This window comes from Gadus macrocephalus, chromosome 5, assembly GCF_031168955.1.
Source record: "Gadus macrocephalus chromosome 5, ASM3116895v1".
Lineage (NCBI taxonomy): Eukaryota > Metazoa > Chordata > Actinopteri > Gadiformes > Gadidae > Gadus > Gadus macrocephalus.
The window spans coordinates 9,638,682-9,661,094 of NC_082386.1; the positions used below are offsets into that span (position 1 = coordinate 9,638,682).

A 22,413-nucleotide genomic window follows, 5' to 3' on the forward strand; every position below is an offset into this window, starting at 1 on the left:
ATATTACCGGGCTGATTTGTTATATGTTAAGATTAAGAGAAGATGTATTCCTTTTTAAATTTGTATGATATTATATGGGGATTTAACTGAAACATTACAAATGAAAGATGCCCATGTCATACAATGAGTCACTTCAGAGTACCCTCTGGCAGAAAAGCAAATTCCCTGGAAGAAAATGTTGCCTTATGTCCAGTGCGGCCCATGTTGTCAGAGGAGGGTTATAAATCACAGGGTTTGATGTGCCATCTGTGCCGTCAACGATCACAGCGAAGGAGACGTCCAAGAATCTGTATTTCAAGCTCTCACTTGCTTATTTAGTATGTGCATATGTCAGCCATTGTGTGTTTATCTAATTTATTTCTGAGTCTGTTAACATATGATGTATCAGTGTGTGTGTGCGTGTGTGTGTGTCTGTGTGTGTGTGTGTGTGTGTGCGTGTTGGGATAATGGCATTATGTCGGACACTGGCTGATATTATGCCACAGGGCCTGATCTCCTCATTAGAATTCAACGACAGCCGTATTCGAATTAAGGTTTAATGGGAGCCCGTAATCTTCCACCTGAGACCCTCTGGTAAGCAGACAGACACCTCTGTGTGTGTGTGTGTGTGTGTGTGTGTGTGTGTGTGTGTGTGTGTGTGTGTGTGTGTGTGTGTGTGTGTGTGTGTGTGTGTGTGTGTGTGGGGGTTGTATCTGTGTGTGCGCGGTTGTATCTGTGTGCAATGTGCATGTGTCTGTGTACAAGTGTATGTGTGTGTGTACAAGTGTATGTGTGTGTGTTTGTGTTTAAGTGGGTTCACGTTAAAAAAAGCTGAAAATGGAAAGGAAGAACGACAGAAAGAGGGAGGAGGAGAGAGAGGCAGATGACATGCTAAGAGATAAGAGCAGACAGTCTAAAGCACGAGGCCTGAATTGAAATAATTAATAATTAGTCTCACATTAACTTTTCACACAGAAATGTCAGCCTGGTAAAATGTTGAGTTCAGCGTGGCTTTACAGCACAGCCTGACTCATGGGCTGAGGGCAGTGGACTACAGATACAAAAGGTCTTTGGAGGCATAAAATCCAAGCGTGAAGTATTAACAGCAATACAGCACAATAAAGACTCTAGTCTCCATTCACTGAGCTTTAACGCCCGGCCATGGCATGTGCCCATTGAGTTAAATTGCAGTTATTCATTCGACTTCATCAAACCAGCCACCAATGAAGCCAATTGTGTGTCACTAACTAGTCTGCGGTCCTCAAAAGACCAATACTTAGCAGAGGAGACACTCGATCAATAGGACCGTACCAGAGCTGTGTCCAGAGCAAACACACGCCCACACAGACACACACACACACACACGCACGCACGCACGCACGCACGCACACACACAAACATCCGCATATAAGCACACACACAAACATCCGCATATAAGCACACACACACACACACTCATACACACAAATAAATGCACGTACGCATACACACAGACACATGCATGTACACACACGCACACACATGACCCAGACACACACACACTAACATGCACACACACACGCATGCACGCACACACACACATGCACACACACACACACGCACACACACACACACACACACACACACACACACACACACACACTCCACAAGCAAGTCACTGCGCAGACCATTGACCAGCTCGTCAATCAGGGCCCTAACAGAATAGCCAACGGCCACCAACACTGGGGGATATTGTGCGCGGTGACCCCCGGGTCGGAGCTGAGTAGCCAGGGGCCGTAGCCCACACAATAGGCAGCATCATGTACTCTCCACATACAGTGGTGTCGCCGCTGGCAGGCCAGTAAACGGACACATGGCAGGCCTATCCACAGATGGGATGGGGTGGGGGTAGAGGAGGTGTGGGGGGGGGGCACGTTGCCCCGGCGAGGGTGCACAAGCGGAGGTAACACACTGAAACAATGGGTGCTGATGAAAGGCAGGAACCGTGCCTGGTCTGCTGCACCGGGGGATTACCCCCCCCCCCTTGTTGTAGCAGACTGGATGACACTGGGAAGAGGGGTGTGTGTGTGTGGCAGCGGGCTGATGGAGAAGGGCCCGGGTGGATGGGTGGAGGAGGGGGGGTTTAGAGAGCGGCAGAAGTGTGCAGATTGGAGACACAATGCAGTCTCCATGCACCAGTGAGCAACCAACTGTTCAAAAGTGTGACCGGCACAATGCAACACACATTCAGTCTAGAGAGTGTGTGTGTCTGTGTGTGTGTGTGTGTGTGTGTGTGTGTGTGTGTGTGTGTGTGTGTGTGTGTGTGTGTGTGTGTGTGTGTGTGTGTGTGTGTCCCTTAAGTCTGATGATGACCACTGATTCATACTGTATGTTGTTTAACATTTAAATGTAGACTTCACTTCCCCATAGTCAGTAGGTTGGACACAATGGTTCAATGTATGCCCCATGCATGGGTTTGGTCAAGGGGTTGCATGATAAATCAATGAATAGTGAGGCATTAATATATCATGCCTATTCAACAACCGTCATTTGTAGGGATAAACGGAGTGTGAGGAAAACCCCACTGAGAACACTTAAAGCTAAGGTGTCAAGCGTTAGCCAACACATGTGAGCTAAGGCTTTGAAAACACTCAACTAATGCATGAAAACATTCCAATCTACATTTACAATGCACTTTGTAAATGCAGTGTTTAAAATAACACACTCAACAAAGTCTATGCAAAGCTGTACTCAAATCGAATATATATACTATATCTAAAAAGTATGATATTGATTCAGTGTTACCTTAATTGTAAGGTAACTAAGGTAAATAAGCTATTATTGATTATATATTAGGTTGTAGAACACCATGCATGATGTCGATACAGTATGAATTTCTGCTTGTTTTAATTGCTAATAAAACACAACAGCATAATTAATGCATTTAACACTTTATTAAGTCAGATTCAGTTTCATATCAATGTATTGATCCCGGTTAAACCACTATTTGTGAATACTGTTTGCATTATCCACTAGTCAATATTTTTCTCGAGTCAAATTTGCATATCTAATACACATGTGACAGAAATGATTCCTAATGCATTGATTGAATCACATTAAAATAACTGAATCAAGCTGTAATGAAATTAGAGCTGCGATGATGCGGTCAATCACACAGAATGACTATGATGAGGCCAGAGCCCCCCCCCCCCCCCCCCCCTCCAGATGTATCCCACCAGGGTCCAGTGCCAGGCTGGTGCCCGGGGGAGAGGCTACTGTCCCAAGCAGGGGAGCAGCCCTCAGGCTGAAGGTCAGCATCTGGGCAAGCCTCTTTCTAAGCCTGAGGACTGGTCTGCTTGTCAATATTTTACACTCTTATTTCCCCCCTCGCCCTCTCTCTTTCTCATTTTCCTTCACTCTCACTTCACATCCCCCCTTCTCTCGCTCCCTCTCTTTCTGTGTCCCCCCAGCGACATGTCCCCCTAGGGTAGTTGGGGGTAATTTATGAAGCTCTATCAGCATGGAGTGGGCCAGTGCACGGGACAGCCTGCTGACTGAGTCCCATTCAGCCCTTTAAGAAGAGAGGGGCCTGGGACCTCTTTCATCCTGTCCCCAATCTCTCTCTCTCTCTCTCTCTCTCTCTCTCTCTCTCTCTCTCGCCCTCCTCCACCACCCCAAGCCTGCCCCCCTGCCGCTTGGAGATGAAGGGGAAAGTTATTGGACTCTTTAGCAGACTCATAAACGTCCTGGGGGATTTTCATAGCGCCTTTGTGCCCCCGTTTTTTTCAGGGGCTGCCTGTTGTTGCACTGGAGATAATGTGATTGTTTCAGGCCAGTGTAACTGAATAAATCAGAGGGCGGTTTGTACCCCGACCGCGGGGCGGTCACAAAGGCCACTGCTCCCCGTTTTCCGAAGAACATTTGTCGTCCCACTTTGGGGACACTTTGTGAAACAACTTTATATCTCTTTCATCTGGGGACATCCCGTGTATACCTGGAGCAGGTGTCAGGGAACCACTTTGAGGTGGAGATTAGATTAGAAAACTATTAAGTGTGCAGAACACACTCCTCACACGGCCACCACTGATCCGTATCTAAAAAGCTCCCGGAACACTATAACCCACCGGGGGAAGAGATGGCTGATAAAAGGAACAAACCATAACACCATCCACAGAAATACACAGCCAGAGAGGGCTTTTATCTCCAGTTCTGCCAACCGTGAAGTGACCTACTGCCGCTGTATCTCTTCTATCTCTTCCCCTGCTGCATGTTCAGATTCATGCTCAGTGGGTGCAGATACATGCACATACGTGCTGGGGCTTGACCCAGTGAGACAATAGGCAACAAAGAGTATAAGGGGAGCCCAACTTGTGTGCGTGTGTGTGCGCACGCACGCACAAACACACACACACAAACACGCACACACTCATAGGCACACTCACACAAAGATACAGAAACATTCACAGACCCACAAAGATAACCACACACACACACACACATAGGCACAAAGACACACACACACACAAACAGCTCAAGGTTTGCTCCTCATCTTAGGGAGATTCATTGTGCCATGATGAGCCCTAATCTGGCCTGATCCTCTGTCACTACAAGCATATGCCTGTGATAATGCCCTCATCTTCTGGTCACCTGAACACTTTCACGTGGGTGCACCCCAGCCCATGAGCTGACTGAAGAGAGGGTGGCTGGGGGGGGGGGTCCTCTAAACCTCAGAACACCCCGCCTCAAATCCCCATGAATGGAAGGCAGGGGGTCCTCGAGAGAGGAAAGTCAAACACTGATCCAGGGTTAAAAATTGGGGGATTATGTGGAAACACGTAAGGTGGCTACTCTTTCATTTTGGTGATGCCGAGCTCTGTCCCTTGTGTCTCTCTGTGTGGCCCTTCGCTCTCCGCAAACACATGAATAAGAATGAGGGCGGTGGGGAGAATGGGATTGATCTGGCTCACACATTTATTTAGCCACAGAAGGCCTCATCATTCTCCTGCTCTCCTAAGCTTAGAGCCTTGAACAATGGTCCGTCTATGTTCTCATTGTGGAGCGTGCACGTGTGTGTGTGCGCGCGCGCACACACACACACACACACACAGACACAGACACACACACACTTGTACAGTCTCTCACACACACACACACACGTATACGACTCAAACACACAGACACACACACAGACACACAAACACACACACACACACACACTGACACACACATAGGCGACACACACACACACACACACACACACACACACACACACACACAGCACACGCGTTCACGGACACACAAGCAGCTCTCCCTTCAGTTTCAGTTGGGTTCTATAACAAATTATACCTCTTTGACAATCCGATGAGTTCCGGTCTGATTTAAGAGGGGCCTTGGCACAACCCTTCTCCATTTGAAGTGATTTCAGACCATTAAAGATGTACAGAGCATTAATCGTACAATGCAATAAAAACTAACCTGAATACAGTAAAAAGCAACTTGAATAAACTGAGCCATTTAAACAGTCAGGGGAGATTGATGTAAGAATACACTCACTGGCACTACTGAGTCCAAGACTGTTAATTAGGATCTGACCCAATTAGGAAAGGAGCGTCCAGCCACTGTGTTGGCCACCAGCCTAACGATGGGAGAATCCATATGCTCCCAATAAATGGTTCAAGTTTGCTATCCAAGATCCCCAATTATAATATCACTAAATGTTGGCAACGGCAAGTCTCCGTGCTCCCTCTGCCCCCCCCCACCCCCCGCGGACACAGACACGCACACACTGAAACACGCCATGTGAGCCTCAGTGGGGGTCCATACACCCTCTTGATTCACAGCCTCAACTTAATAAGGTGTGCATGAGTGTTTTATATATCCACGTAAAAGCACATGTGTGTCGAATGTTTGAGCACAAACGGATCGAGAGACAGAGAGTGAGAGAGAGAGAGAGAGAGAGAGAGAGAGAGAGAGAGAGAGAGAGAGAGAGAGAGAGAGAGAGAGAGAGAGAGAGAGAGAGAGAGAGAGAGAGAGAGAGAGAGAGAGAGAGTGTGAGAGAGAGGACCTTAATGAGTTTCACAAATCACCAACATGGATAAATCCTCCAGGAAGTGTCAGGTTATATTGGCAGCGTCGGCTGTTCTTGGGGACTTTTACCCTTACGTCCTGCTGCCAGCGTCTCAAAACATCATGGCGTTTGGACAAAGACGCCCACCGTTCTGACAGAGGCTCTACTGGGGCTGGGTAAACATAAACCAGGGGCCTCCTACTGGGCCCCAGCCAAAGGGCAGCCAACAGACTGTGGACAAACCTGTCATCCGATGAAAAGACAGCCCACTCACACACACTAGCAACACTTCTGCTGAAGTGTTGCTGTATAAAGCTTGTGATTAACACCAATATTGAAATATTGCCTCCTATATAGACTGTAGTGTTTTAATAATGACTCTGCACACAGGGTTTGTAAAGTGTATCCAACAACTTGGTCTAAGACAGGGATGGGCAACTTTCATGATAAAGAGGGCCACAATTTTTCATCATCACCATCAGAGGGCCACGTGACTGCACTTCAACTAAACGTAAACTGAGACAAGCTACAAAATTTTGAATTTGGAAGGTATGATTTCCTGTATTCTGGTGCATTTTGGGGATGGCCACTACCTACAAAATCTTCCAGATTCATAACCTATGTACGGTATGATAATTGAACCAACATACATTAATTTCATGTTTTCCATGCTCAAACAGCCACATGAATGGTTTGCATTTTTATCAGTGCAAAGGGCTCACATACATCATCGTTCAATTAATCATTCAATGATGACACAAAACTGAAAAACAGTGGCCCAACATTAAGTGCAACAACTCAATGAACTCAAACCCAACAAGCATGATATTCAGTGCAGTTGAAGTAGTTGTAGTGGTGGCGACTTAAGTGGAAATCTTTCATGCCTGATATTGTTTCTAAGCAAACTAGACACATGAGTTTGCCTTTGAATTCTATGAACAGATACTCTACTTCTCTTAATTTTTTTATTTTTTTTAAATTAATTAAAATGATGTGCGGGCCTGACTGAGTGAGGACGCGGGCCGTATGCAGCCCGCGGGCCGCCAGTTGCCCATCCCTGGTCTAAGACATACAGTATGTTGGCCACCTAAGTGTTTCGTTTTTTTTATCTCGCTCAACTATCTTAAATCTCTCAACCTTAGCCTTAAATCCATACACATCACAGTCAGAGCAAGTTGGGAGAACACCGCTTCTTAAGGTATTGGATCAACAGGTGGATGTCTGTAATGTATGTTAGGAGGGATTGAGGCAAGACGATTGAGGCAAGACGGAACAAACTGTGTTCAACAGTGTTTTCTGTTTTCCTGTCACATGGAAAGGTTGAGTTCCCACATTGGAGGGAACTGCCAAAGATAAAACTTTGGAATTGTCCAGAAAACCACCCATAACTCTGCACTTCTATGGGTGTCTCATATGGCTCTTTGAAAAAGGGAAACTCATGACAAAATACTTTTCTAGGTTTCCTTGTTGTCGTAATTAGTGTTTTAAACAGAGAGTGCTTAACGGTAATATGGGGGTGCGGGGGGTACTTATTAAGTTGTATTTACAATAGACGAGTGGGCTATTTTGTGAGGGTCCATTACTTACTTCCGCATTCAACATAGTAGCATGCATAATTAAAACTGTCTATGACGCCGTTGAAAGTTTCCTCCCCTTTTGACACAAACAGTGGCCTCATTTCTGAGCCCGGTCGCGACACATGCTGTTGCTTTGCTTGTGTTGCTGTGCAGTTACTTTAATGAACGATCTGCGTTCCCCTCAGGCACTCTTCTGTGTGTGAGTGTGTGTGTGTGTGTGGGGGGGGGGGGGGGGAAGCCCTGCACTGCAGGAACTGAGAAAGTGAGACGGTGTAATTCCGGGTGCTTTACAGTTCGATTCGAAGGAAGACAATGCCTCGCCCACTCCTTAGTATCTCTTTAACTGCCACCTCCCCTCTGCCAAGACCCCCCTGCCCTCTCCCCTCCCTACTCCCTGCCCTCCTCCCTCCCCTGGTGCTAGTGATGTGATTTCGCAGACTATTTGGGAGCTCGGTCGTATTGAATCCAGGCCCTATTGTCCCGACCCCCCAACCCCCCGCACACCACCACCAGCACCCCATTTGAATTGTACCTAGTCTCCCATTAACACCGTTCCTGTCTATGTTCCAGCGCCACATAGTGGGCCTCATACCTTTCCCCAAACCTCGCCATGGATACCGTATGCTAATGAGGCAGCCCGGGCCGCTTTGAAGTGGCTCCGGGGCGCATGGCGGGTTATGATGATGCAGAGGTCCTCTGTTCCAGGACGCAGAGGTCTGGGGCTGATGCAGGCGGACCAAGGGTTCACCTTCCGGACTGCTTTCTGTGTGTCTTAAACTGAGCCTGATGGGATCTCCTACATGCAACATTCCCCTTCAACTTTTTTATGTATGGCTCAAATGATGGCTGAGTTTGTCAAATTCTGTGTAGTTTGGAAGACACTTTATGGTTTCTAAATGTTTTTTTCTAATTCTGTTAAACTAAGGCTTAGAAATCGTATTTTATGCAAATATGTGTTTAATCTATCAATCTATAGTAATAAACATCTCACACATTATTCTTATGATATATATTTTGGGCTTGTTTGTCAGGAAATTATAAGTAACTTTTTTCAAACATTGGAATGGATAAACACATGCACAGATACATAAAGAAAAAAAAACTTAACTTTGGATACACCAATATTATATGTTTTTTATACCATACTAGTATTTAAATGTTTTATACTTTAACTATTATAACGTCTTTACCACTCAAGTCAGCAAGTGAAATTCCTTGTTTGGACTTTTTAAATGAGCGATCGACTGGGCGCTTTAACCACATGAAATATGATCCGTGTGCCTTAAAACAGCCATGTGAACACATCTCTTGCCTGGTTAATGTGTTAGGGGTGGGAGACGGGTGATCAGGATCGGGGGGGGGGGGGAAAGTGGAAAAGGGGGAGTTCTGGGGAGGCAGGATGGGGGTGCATCGGCAGGAGGTGTGAGGGGGTGAAAGTGTGTCCCTTCTGCAATTGGCTGTGGGTTTAAGTATCTCATTATGCGCCCCCATTGTTCCTTTGTATGCCCGGAGGTATAAATATGGGGCAGTAGGCCCAGAGGGCGACAGTTAAGGAAGACTCTCTCCTGTGAAAGAGACCCCATCAGCGGATTCAACACCGTAGAGCTCTGAGACAAGTTTAGCACGTCGACTCTAGAGAACCGAGGCCTTTTGAAGACCCTTACATCCTAAGCAGAATCTGTCACTCCTCTCTTCGTACGCCAACCTTTTGCTGAAGTCATTACCCACCACTTGGGTCCTACTTCTTGTATTTTTGTTTGTATTTTGAGTCTTCTTCCGACCCTGACGAGATGGATTCAGACGCCGGCTCCACCTCCAGCCGCTCCTCGTCCCCAGACCTGATCGTGGACGATTCCGTCGGGAGCTTCTTTTCCAACAAGATGTTCCAGCAGTACTGCCAGGAGCAGCGGGCCGACCGGGAGTCGGGCCCGGCCGGCAGGAAGGACCGCTGCTCGGAGGGCGACCAGCACCAGAACGGCTCCGAGGGAGACAAGGAGGAGACGCAGGACCTCCGGCTGAAGGTGAACAGCCGGGAGCGGAAGAGGATGCACGACCTGAACCAGGCCATGGACGGCCTGAGAGAAGTCATGCCCTACGCCCAGGGCCCCTCCGTCCGCAAGCTGTCCAAGATCTCCACCCTGCTGCTGGCCCGCAACTACATCCTCATGCTGTCCGGCTCCCTGGACGAGATGAAGAAGCTGGTGGGGGACGTGTACGGCGCCCAGAGCCGCCCCTCGGCCCACCCCAGGATCAGCGCCCCGCCGCCCTCCCTCTCCCTGCCGCTGCACCCTCTGGCCCAGTCCCTGCACTCCCTGGTGGGCAGCGCCCCGCCGGCTCCCCCGCCCCCGGCCCCGGCGCCCCACTCGCCCCCCACGGCCAGCTTCCTGGGGTTCCACGCCCCGGTGCAGGGGCTCCTGAAGGACTCGCTGCACCTGAGCAGCTGCTACAGGCACTTCCCCGGGATGCCCTGCCCCTGCCCACTGTGCCAGCCCATGCCCAACCCGTCCTCGTCCTTGCACAGCCTGGCCATGATCAAGTGAGCAGGAGTTGCGACAGACTGAACTATATGGCTGCTCGCAGGAGGTTGTGACCTGGACTGATGTAATCCTGGCAGGGGCCAGAGCTTGTGAATATTGTATATATCCGTTGTTGTTATGGAGACTGCTGCTATTTTTATACATGATCTCTTTGCTATGTTAAATTGAGACGCTCAAAATGCACTAGGAATGTGTCAGATTGGCAAAAGATTGTTGCCTATATTTTATCTGATTCATGTGAGCTAAAGAAATGTTAACAAAAAGGTTGTGTTCAATGGAATGGAATTTCTATTTTCTTAAATTAAACTTTTGTCATAAAAATCCTTGTTTCTGTCATCCTATGTTTAACACTGATAATCTTTCACTTTTTAATTTGACCTTTTAACTTTATAATACCTTTCATTTTAGGTTCAAGGTATTATAAGAGATGTCAAACAGTTAAGCAACAACCTTTTACACAGAAGCAAGTACCGTGCAAGGGAGAATGTAATTGTCTGAATACTAATACTTCTTTAACTAGGCCCGGAGGGTTATTTTGACATAACAGCCGGGGAAGGGGAGCCAGGGAAGTAAAAAAAAAGAAGCAGTTGCGTTGCTAACTAGGGAGCAGGGACAGAAGGGCCAGACAATGCCTCGGTCGAGGAGCTGAATGTGTTGTTTTGCAGCTTGGGGACCATCCATCTTCACCTCAACAGGGTGTAGGAGATGAAAGGATGACACAGGCGCCACTGCGTCGCGTCACTTTTGTCCGACGCGCCGGAGAGACATGGCCGTCTCTCGACCTGTCATCCCCGCGCCTGCAGGATTTGTCACTGTCCCCCGCTTCAAAGAGTAAACACGTAACTAGGGAAAATATGAATCACGGGAGGGGATGGGATGAGCCCTTCTGAGAGCATATGAATGAGAATAAAGAAAAAGTTCTTAACTTATTGTAGGGTAATAATATAGGATCATAGCGCTGCATCGTTTCATCTTAACTGCTCAGGACCTACTTGGCAATAAGATTTTGCGATTTGTATATCATGATGCAAGCACACATACACACTCACGCAATAATAATAACAACTGCAATGTTTGATTTCTCTAAGTAATGATTAATCAACTGATCGGCAAACATAACCATTATACAGACTGATTGCCAAGGACATAATTTAACCAAACAATGGAACAAGGGCCGGCCTTCACTTAGCAACAAATCAAGCGTGTAAAATACATGCTTATCCTCCCACGGCTGACAGATGAGCTCGCCGCGATGGGCAGGGGAGATGAAGAGATGTAACTCCTTTTCACCCACCTCCCTCCCCTCCCTGCTCCTCCTCCTCCACACAGGGACCCTGAATGGGGTCCAACAAAAGCCGCCCGGGCAACACAAAGGCCGGGGGAGGCCATGCTCTCGTGCCTGGGACACAGGCCTCCTCCATTCAATCTACATTTCATCATGGTAACAAGCACCGCTGAGCCAAAAGCCGTGACACCTTGCTCACCACAATAGCGGTTAGCTCTAATTTATGAGGCTATTGACACTGTAAAGAGCCCCTGTCAGTACTGGGGGATTGTCAGCTGTAGGGCATCCCAGTGGGGGTGGAGGCAGCTGCTAACCCTGGGCCCGGCGCTGGGGCTTCTGTCGTTGGGGGGGGGGGGGGGGGGGGAGTGTGGGGGGGGGGGGGGGAGTGGGGGGGTTACGAGCGCTGCAGCATCACCTGGTCCCTGGTCCCCTGACACCGAGACCCCAGGTCCCCCCACACACACTCGCTGGCTTTATTTGGGCACAGGTGGGAATGGGAAGCAGAACACATTGTGGGGATTAGTGGGGAACTGCCTCCCCTTTTGCTGGAGGTGGATAATTAGACACATTGACTTGTGCAAAGCTGGTGTTTCCTGATCGTCACCAGATGGTATTAACCCACGGTGCAGGCGTGAGCAGCATGGAGTGTGCGAGTGTGTCTGGGTGCGATGCGTGCATTGAGCGTAATGGATATGCATCTTAAATCAAACAATATGGCCCGGTGCCTCTGTGTGTGCTGTTGTGGTCAACTTAGCGGTTCTGAGCGTATGCTAACTGATAGTGGAAACATTGTCTTCATAAAAGGCTTTTGTGTGCAGCTTTGATTTTGTGACATCTTTGTCACAAAGATAGAAACTAGGCTTTTGAGTTATAATATTTTAAGTTATGGTTATGATGATTGCCATTGATCATAGTAACATTTATTATTTTTTAGGAGTAAGAAATGTAACCAAATACATGTTTAATATGTACAATTGTTTCTTCAACAACTACATCCGACTAAACCAAACTAAAGTAAATTGTGCAAAACAGAAACTCCTAAAGATGCACTTCTTTGACTTCATATCAACTTTTCTAATACCACGTTTATTATTGCAATGATGAATGAAAACGGTGACGGACACTAAACAGACATCATTTAACGAACATAATTCCATGCCATATTACTCAATCCTGCTATTGCCATGCAGACATATGGTTAACTGATTCAGTTTAACCGATTCAAATACTAATCAATAGTGGGTTTTGCATTCACCTTGGATCAGTAGAGCCCAGTTAATTAGAGGACTGAAAGACCCAATTAGTGGGGATTGAGGGGCTGGACTGGAGGGACATATTGAGGAACATATGCACATATTGTGCAGCGTCTGGCTGAAGCAGGACTTCAATTAAGGGAGAACACTCATCCAAAAGCTTGCAGTCTGACCTATATTTCATATACAACAGTAAAGGCTGTCTCCTTTTCACCCCGGAATACTGATGAGAAGGGAGACACAGCTGGGAGGTGGTCCGCACACATATGCACGTGCACACACGGGCAGTTTCGCACAGATATAGCAGCACTATAAAAGTTATACGGAGATATTCAGGTGTGAAAGTCTTGACACTGATTACACTGATTGAGGAGCACATTGAGAGGGGGCTTTAGTTTGATGCACAATGGCATTTAGTTTCTTTCATGGCTCGACCCCCTGAATACAATGGCGAGCATTGAGGTCCCAATTAACCAGAGCTCGGCCCGGGAGCGCTTCAAAGAGAGCTTCTCTGTTCCAATGTCAAATATCAAGACCAATGGTAGTTCTGGTTTCAAACATACACTGTAGAGCACCTTCCAAGATATTTTTTTTAAGATAGAAATATTATTAAAAAAAATATATCAAATATTATTAATAATATTATATAATATTTACTGTTGATGTTAATGTTACTTTCGTTACAACTTCAACTTCTTTGGGTGAGTTTTTGTCATTACTTCAATAGTCGATTGTTTGTAGGCTATCTTATGCTTAGTAGCCTACTTATTTGGTTGTGCGTAATAAACTTACTATACTTTTTTTATAAATGAGAGGAATGCTATATGTTGCTTTCTAATCTTATTGTATTGATTGCAATTTATGAATGCATCAGAGCACGAAAAGATATAGCCTACAACGATGGAAAAAATATGCAACCGCTCTGCTATCGGTTTATTTTGTGTGCGCGTTCTAGTTCAGTTTGTCAATTCGCAGCCTCCGTAGATAGCGCTGACATGCTATTCCTTTATTCGATTAAAGCAATAAAGTAAGGTAATAACATTGACAACAGCTTGATCTGAAATTTCAATCATAAACAATAACTCTATTATATTCTAAATTTGCATACAAGGTGACCTATTTGTTTTTCAATTATTACCGTTGGGGTTAGAGTTCAGTAAATATTGATGATGTCATCGTCTGAAGATGGCTGAAGGGTGAGAAAGTCGCAAAATACTTTTGGTTTTAAAGATATAACCATGACTTGGCATCGAACGATTTTATGTTACATGTTGTTGACTGTCCACTTGCAGAACGTCTTGTTAGTTTGATTAGAACATGAATCTTGGAACCCTGCACATTAACTAGGAAGTCTGATCTGTTTACCAAAACATTGCGCCAGCTGTTTAGCATTAGCTTAGCAAGTGAGTATTCCTGCGTTCGCCATGGGACAGAAGCACCGTGATACATTTAAATATGAAGGACAGCATTATTCATCAAAGGACATGAATACTGTTATGGTCGAATTATAATATGGAGCCCCGGACTGCCACAGTGGTAGTCATAGCAATACGCGAAATCATGGCTAACTAGTTTAGCATTTGAAGCAGTTCAATAATACCATGAAACCAATCCCTTCGAAACTCTCCTACATGTCAGAGCTTGGTGTTTTACTGTGTTTCATAATGGCCTGTCCATCCCGCCGAACGTTTTTGTAATTGTAGTTTGGAGATTTGATTTATACTGCGATTATATCACGCAAGCTATGTTCTTGTTTTTTATTGCAGAGAAAATTGGTGGGGAGGGTGGTTTCAGCAAAGCATTCAGGCCGTCAAAGATAAGGTAAATTATCAGCCCTAGTGGAAGTTGATTCTCTCTCTCTGCTGTGTATTTTTATATCATTGTATAATTGTATATCATTCTATTGTAACCTCATTCAATGCCATCATTCTGTTCCTCTCTTGCAGTCGTCTGAGGCCTATGAATTCATAAAACGAGATCTGACAGAGTTCTCCAATGTTGTACAACATGACACTGCCTGCTCAATTGTGGCCACAGCCAGCGCTGTCAGAAACAAACTTGCGGTAACATATCTATCCTTAATTGAAACACAGCTCTGTTATGCATTTAAATACGTTTTTTCTCTTTCAACTGCTAAGGTTATATAGATACAAATGTACAACTACCTGAAAACAATGCCAATATCATAGCAATATATTATTCAAATGCAAGGTTTAAACGTCATACACGATGTTGCAATGGAGATGGAGAACTAAACAGTATAAATTAAAATGTATGTAATATATTATAACTTGGTCATCATGGCATTTGACTTTGATATAGTACGTAGTGCTTCACCTCATACAACGTGTGACCTTTTTATATGAATAGTATTTTTAATAATGTTATTTTATGTTTTCAGGTTGAGGGCTCCTCAGAGACGACAGAAAAGGTGAAGAAAGGACTTTCCAGTTTCCTAGGGGTGATTACAGACACTCTAGCCCCTCCCCCGGACATGACAATCGACTGTGATGTCATCACACTCGTGGCGACCCCGGCAGGAACCACCGAGGTCTACGACAGCAACAAGGTGGGCCATCGTGGTGTCTGTGTGGATTGGGGACAGGATAGTCGGATGGTTGGTGTGTTTGACTCCCTGCTAAAAGGTCCTGGGTTTGAGGCCTGATTCGGTTCAGTACGCCTAATGGCGCGTTTCCACTGCAGGGTGCGGAACGGATCGGATCGCAAAGGTGCGGGTCGGGTCGCGTTTCCACCGCCAAAAGTGGGCGTGACCCGTCTTTGCCGTACCCGTTCCGGCCCTCCTCCGTTGGGGTACCGCAAACGAGACGAGACGCCTGAAAGGGTCCCGTGAAATTCTAGCTACACCCCCCCTCCGTTGATTGGTCAACAGAATCGTCACTTCCGGGTGACGCGGGGATAAAAACAAACGAACAGTAGCCTCGAGGTATTATTCTTTACAATTAACTTGTTGCGTAAAACGCTTGCTTGGGCGAACAAGGAGGTGGAGACGTTCGTCTGCATTCTTGGGGAGGAAGACGTTTTTTACGATGTTTACGTAGCTGCCGCGGCGATCGACATCCGGCCTACCACAAAGGGTACTGTCGGCAGTGGAAACGCGACCTCGGAACTGAGCTGGGCTATACCGCCCCCTCCCTACCGCACCTTTGCGATCCGATCCGCACCCTGCAGTGGAAACGCGGCATTAGACATCCTTGAGAAAGAAGCCTCAATCCTACCTGCTTCTGATATGTGCATCATGTGCAATATGTGCTGTACAAGTAGCTGTACATTTGTATCTATCTAACCTTGGCAGTTGAATGCATTTATTTTAATGTGCATTCAGTAAATGCATTGTAAATCACGTTCGATAAAAAGCCTCTGCTAATTGACTTAATTCTTCTTAGTAGTATTGGGGTTGAGGTGGATTGAATGTTAGAATCCCCACCGATCTCACCATGTTAAAACAATTCTCACTGCAGGGTTTAAAGTTTCCCGTCACCACAAAGGATTTCATTGTTTCAGTTCCAGAGAGGCTTTTTTTGAGATTTGAGAATAGCACCAATAATAATTGCTTGGGGATTGGGCGCAGTATGCTCCAGGGAGGCTGAAGTCTGATACTAAAATCTGACCGAGTAGCCTACTCCAGTACTTCGCTTTGTTTGGTTCCCAGGTTTGCAAAATAAGTCAGATAGTTTACACCAATGAATGTTCATATATCAAATATGTCAGTTTAACCTTTATTGTGTCAGTGTGCATTACAATCATACCAGAGCTCCACTCCGCTGCTTTTTACTGTTGTAGAGCAAGTGATTATCACTTCTAAACACTATTTGAACATTTCTAATCATGAGACATTTCCAGTTTATCTGGGTATTAGTTAGGCTACACCTGGGCCAGCAACTCAACGTTGCATTACAATTTTGGAATCGTTCATGGTTTGTTAATACTCATTTACTTGAGTACATGTTTGCACCTCCAGTATGCACTGGTGGCAAGTTAAACAAGGAGGTTCATACATATGATGACACTGAAATCCACTCCCACATAATTATATGAGACATAAGAAATTATTACGCACATTGGTGTGGGTTCTGTGTACAATGACTTACCTCATTATGAGAATGCTAATTATACCAGACGATAGTCCTACACATGCCAACATAGTAATAGGAAGATGACTGGCACTTATTTTTGCCCTGACCTTTTTTAGTAGCCTATCATGGTGTTGTCCATTTGTATGGTACGCCCACCCATACGAGTCGTAAGGTTTAAATCTCCCAGCTTTCCTGCAGCATTTCACGGAGGCATGCCTACACATTTGATTACATTGCTACTTTATTCCGGTTACCAATTTATGCATTGCACGGTCTTGCTGTGCGTGCAATACAAAGTAAAGTTGTGTTGTTTGTTTTCGAGCTGGTTTGCTGAAGAGGCTTGTATAGCTAACAATGAAAAACTGGAATGCTTTAAGGTGCTACGAGCCAGGAAATTACATCATGTTCTCGCTAGAGCAGGTCAGACGTACCAGCGTGCCATACAAATGGATAGCAGCACCATTATTTGGTTGTGGCAGCTTTCCTGCAATGGAGAAGGCTTAGAGCCCACCGAACAAGCATAAATCAAATGGACCAAACCTTTTTTCCTTGGTAGTAGAAAAGTAAAGTGCCATTTTCTACAGTAAAAGAGTCATACTTTTACAAACTGAATAATGTGACGATGGGAGTATTAGCATGATGATGCATTATTGTTGCCAACTGGCCAAACATATTATGGCACCAAAATTCATTATTCTTTTATTATTACAAATATGAATTTATTGGTCAGGCTGGCAATGGAAACATGTTCAGAAGCAGTTCTTCTGTGAAAACAATATGTTTTGGTTCGCTGGATAATTCCAGTTGAGATGTTCTTTGGCGTCTGACCCAATTTATTCCTTCTCGGGGGTAAATCGGTGGCGGCAGTAGCTCAGGAGGTAAGGCGGGTTGGCTGGTAACCGCAAGGTTGCTGGTTCAATCCCGCTCCTCCTAGCTGAGTGTCCCTGAGCAAGGCACCTGACCCTAACTGCTCCCGACGAGCTGGCTGTCGCCTTTGCATGGCTGACTCTGCCGTCGGTGTGTGTATGAATAGGTGATTGTCAGGCAATATTGTAAAGCCCTTTGGGTGGCCACGGGTTACAGATAAATTGCTATATAAATGCAGTCCATTTTTCTCATAGTGTGTGTGTGTGTGTGTGTGTGTGTGTGTGTGTGTGTGTGTGTGTGTGTGTGTGTGTGTGTGTGTGTGTGTGTGTGTGTGTGTGTGTGTGTGTGTGTGTGAGCGTGTGTGTGTGAGCGTGTGTGTGTGTGTGTGTCGCTTTGCTAAATCTACAAAAGTATTTCTACCCTTTTGAAGACCTAATGATAATGTTTTCATTCAGGCTGTTGTCTGCCATTTGAAACTTTAAATACTTTCTTCCCATGTAGTCTAAGTAATAAATGCGAGCACATGACGAGCTTGTGGTAGACAAAGAACCAATAGCTAAGCCTTCTATGTCTCCCTCAGGCTCGACTCTACAGCCTCCAGGCCGACCCGGCGACCTACTGCAACGAGCCTGATGGTAGGAGCCCTAACACTGGCTGCTCTGCCAGGCTGACGGACAGAACCCCCATGAGTCATTCTAGCTTCACTCAGCCCTCCTCAGCTGTTCAAATTACTGGTTGACTGTGACTGTTTTAATGGCCACCTCTCACTGCTCTGACAATAATATTAACATGTTATTGCGACTGAGTTTAATTATTATAATAATAATGTTTAATTATAAATGTAATGTATTTGATAATAAAATAAATACTAACTATTTTACCTTTTTATTTAATGAGAGGTAAAATAAGGAAGTATCAAGTAATCCAGATTAAAAGTGAAAGTAATTAATGGTGCATTTGTTGGGTGGATACTGAAAGCTGCTAAGTGGGTCATTCTCTGTCATTGGTTTCTGATTTCCCCCCTGGCCTGTCTCTGCCCAGGTCCCCTCGAGCAATTTGACAACTGGCTGTCCAGTTTCAGTATGGAGGAGAAAAAGGGAGAAGTATCAGAGCTTCTGGTCAACAGTCCCTCTATACGAGCCCTATACAATAAAATGGTATGATGTTTTACTCATTTATATGAATTGTTGTATTTTGGTGCCCGCTATATTTAAAGAAGAATTCATGAGTTTTAGACACATAATTGAATTTGTCTTCTTACACAGGTGCCAGCAGCAGTGGCTCATTCAGAATTCTGGCAGAGATATTTCTACAAGGTCTTTCAGTTGGAACAGGTAAATTGCCTTACCTCTTTTTCTTCTCTTTGTTTCCAATGTGAGACACCCCTCAAAAGGGTCAAGCTCGGTTCGCAGTTAGCCTAACACTGTGCCATAGGCGCCGCCTGCTGGACAGTGCACATCATGGCACCTAGCTGGACGTCGATACGGTTCTGGTTTCTTAAACCAATATCCGCAGTCTCCCTGTAGGGATCCTTAAGCAAAACGCTTAACCCCTCATTAATTAAAGTAATCCTGGATAATTAATAGAAAATAACTTCGGTCCTAAAAATAAATCTAGAAAGGAAATGAGTACTGAATGGGCGGAAACGTGCTGTGCCGCATCACTCCTATGCAAATGTAAATCACCAGGAGGAGGCGAGGAGGCTGGCCTTAAAGCAGAGAGCCGAGCAGACCACCCACTCGGAGACCCTGGGATGGGAGGAGGAGGAGGAAGGTAAGGCGACTGATGTCGGACCACCCACATAACACGCACCGACACCCTGAACCTCTGTAACAGCAGTGACCCGTCTCTCTCTACCACCAGACGACTTCCTGGGCGCAACGTCGTCCAGACTGGATTTCACGCCCCCGCTTGACCCCCACCATCACAACACCAGCGATGGCGCCACCGCACAGCCCTCCCCGTCCAGCACGACCAGCCCCGTCATGTCCCCCTGCGGCGAGCGGGACACCGCCATGTCTGTCAGCAGCGACAGCGTCAGCCTCCCCACGCAGCTGGAGGTCCTGAAGCCCGAGCCCACCGCCGCCACCGCTACAGAGCTGGTGCCCCACATGTCGAAGGTGCACCTGGAGAAACCCCCACCAGACCAGACGCAGGAGGACCAGAGCCCCGCCCTGAACCTTCCTCCACCCGCCCCGGCCCGGTCAGAGGCCAAAGCCCAGCTAGAGAAGACCGGGGACCGGGCCCCGACCCGGGCCTCTGGCGCTGCCCCGAGATCCGACACCACGAAGGAAGAAGGACCCCAGGACCTGAGGGTGTTTGAGCTGAACTCCGACAGCGGGAAGTCCACACCATCCAACAACGGCAAGAAAGGTAAGCAGAGAGACCCTTGAGGGGCCAAGCAGTTAGTTAGTAGTCAGTGGTTTAGGGAAGCTGAATGTTATGTCTAATTTTGGGAGCCCAGATCGTAATAGGATTTAGATTTAAGATGCAGTTCTGCAATTGAAAGGCTTATTTTAAAACTATTTCTATATAGATGCAGACATACTTTCATCTTGGTGAAAATGTACAACATTTTAAAGTGGAATTTCCCTTGTATTTATTTTATTGCACCACAGTATTTTTTTTAGGAATGCTTGATTCAATATATAAATATTTGATGAGCAAACAAAATGGGCCAGACTCATCGATTTTTATAGAAGGGTTTTCCAGTTGTTCATGTGATCATTTCTCCTGCTTCCCCCAGGTTCCAGCACGGACGTGAGTGAGGACTGGGAGAAGGACTTCGACCTGGACATGACAGAGGAGGAGGTCCAACTGGCCCTGTCTAAAGTAGAGGCCTCCGGAGAGGTGAGCACTCCTTACAGACCACATGAAGCTGGCATTCACCTAGTGTAACTTCTCATTTGCTCTAAAGCCCGTGTGGTTTTCGCATTGGTGACACAATGTCTGTGCAGGGGAAAAACTTGATGAGAAATGATATTGATTGCACAAATGGGGTGCTCATGTTTTTTACTAATGAAATCGAGAAGGATCAATACTTTCCTGCCTGATCCCCTCCCTAGATTCATTCCCACCCCCGATTCAGTTTCATCTACCGGAACATAGAAGGATGCTTCATTCCGTTTTTTTAAACACTCAGCTATCCTAAAATTGTTTTCCGTGCCTCTCCTCTTGCAGCTGGACGAAGACTGGGAGAACTGGGACTGATGGGAGAGCTTGCCGTATGCAGTATGTCCACGATTAAAAACAAAAAAAAAGCTAGTTCCCGGCAGACGAACCATGCTTAACGTGTTTTCACTCCTTGTCTATTTTGCCACCATGTCATGAATGCTCGTGAATTGGGGGTTGGGGGAGGGGGGGGGGTTGACCAGCGGGCTTCGCTCAAACGAACCGGTTGGTTTGGGGGGTTGGGGAGCAGAGTTTGACGTGCGAAGACAGACCAAAGGCAATCCGATGTAGACTGAGCGACCCACGACCAGCTAGACCAATAGCAGTTCAGTTCTAATACCAATACGGGCAAAGGCTGGGCTTCTCATCAAGCCCACCGCAGCGACTAGTCGAGACGTATTTAACGTTGCCCCAGGCGACGATGAGAAGAGGCTGTATATCTTTTATTTCCTTTTCCTTTCCTTTCTCTCTCTCATGCCAATAAATACAATAAGATGCGCTGTTGCCTGCATTGGTGCACAGGACAGAGAGTGAGGCGGCAGAATAGCCGTAGACCGTACCCTCGCTTTATCGCCCTTTTCAAGAAGAAATTATTCAAAGGGTTGCTCTTGAAAAGAAACGGTTGTCTTTACTTTTTCTGGTTTTTCTATCACCCCAGGTGGTTTGAGAATCTCTTCACGTTATGCAACTGAATATTTAAAAAGGGTGGAATACGGTCACCATGTATTGAGCTTCTACCGATGGAGATCTTCTCCTAGTGAAATGGCCTTGTAGCGTCACAGGGCTACCTAGTGTGTTTAATGCTCTGATTCAAAAACACACCATGTTTCTTCATCTTTATGGAATTTGGTCATGCTTTAATGCCAATCCGTGGACATGAATCCATATGTAAAGGCATCAGAGGAAAACCTTGAGTTATATATTCTGTAAATGTCTTAGCACAACATTTAACATCTATTAGTTTACTATTGTTTGATGCAGGAAGAGGGATCCTATGTCAATGTTGGCTCAATAAAGAGAACACACACTATCCCCGGTGTCTGGGTACCAGCCAGTCCTGGACCTAGAGCTGAGCACCCTGGCCGTCGGGTTATAAAGACACAAGCCTGGATGTTAAGCGTCTCAGCTTGTTTGGAATGAGTGTCTGACAAGCAGAGCTCCGGGGTTGTTAGTGAAAGCTTGCTTAATGCTCTTGTAACAAAGTTTCATATTTCCATCATGTGTATTGTCATCAATCTACTATGGGGTGTAGTATTTATATATATATATATATATGTATATGCTTGATCATATGATATGTATGATTTGCTTTGTATTGCATATCTGTGCGATAACATGCAATAGCTGACTGAGGGTAACTGTTGTATGTCTTTTGGTGTAGAAAGGTCTTCAGCTGGTCTTTGGGTTTTGTGTTTAGAGCCAATGTTGCATGTCTTGGATTATTTCTATGTATTCACAATTTGCACCTTCAACTAATCAGAGCTGTGCTTTTTTTTTTTTTTTTTACTCTCGTTTTCCCCATAAATGAGCTGTAATTAAAGAATCAATGGCTAATGGCAGCGTCTTGCATTTCAAGTATATATTTTTTCCCTTCTAAGCCAATT

General features: G+C 45.8%; 2 protein-coding genes across 3 annotated transcripts; both read left to right on the top strand.

Annotated features, from left to right (window-relative positions):
• The first annotated feature begins 9,134 nt into the window (after positions 1-9,134).
• Positions 9,135-10,460, top strand: olig4 (oligodendrocyte transcription factor 4). Its single transcript, XM_060051745.1, has one exon. It carries the CDS (start codon positions 9,393-9,395, stop codon positions 10,140-10,142), a length of 750 nt encoding a protein of 249 aa, XP_059907728.1. The 5' UTR covers positions 9,135-9,392; the 3' UTR covers positions 10,143-10,460.
• A 3,197-nt stretch (positions 10,461-13,657) lies between these two features.
• bsdc1 (BSD domain containing 1) lies at positions 13,658-20,975 on the top strand. 2 transcript variants are annotated; one of them, XM_060052107.1, is made up of 11 exons: positions 13,658-13,704; positions 14,444-14,498; positions 14,624-14,740; positions 15,079-15,246; positions 18,219-18,273; positions 18,680-18,795; positions 18,904-18,972; positions 19,327-19,411; positions 19,502-20,011; positions 20,385-20,488; positions 20,819-20,975. In XM_060052107.1, exons 1-11 carry the CDS (start codon positions 13,673-13,675, stop codon positions 20,846-20,848), a joined length of 1,341 nt encoding a protein of 446 aa, XP_059908090.1. In that variant the 5' UTR covers positions 13,658-13,672; the 3' UTR covers positions 20,849-20,975. The 2 variants fall into 2 exon arrangements, with proteins under 2 accessions (XP_059908090.1, XP_059908091.1); XM_060052108.1 differs by lacking the exon at positions 13,658-13,704 and adding an exon at positions 13,756-13,873.
• Positions 20,976-22,413: the final 1,438 nt, after the last annotated feature.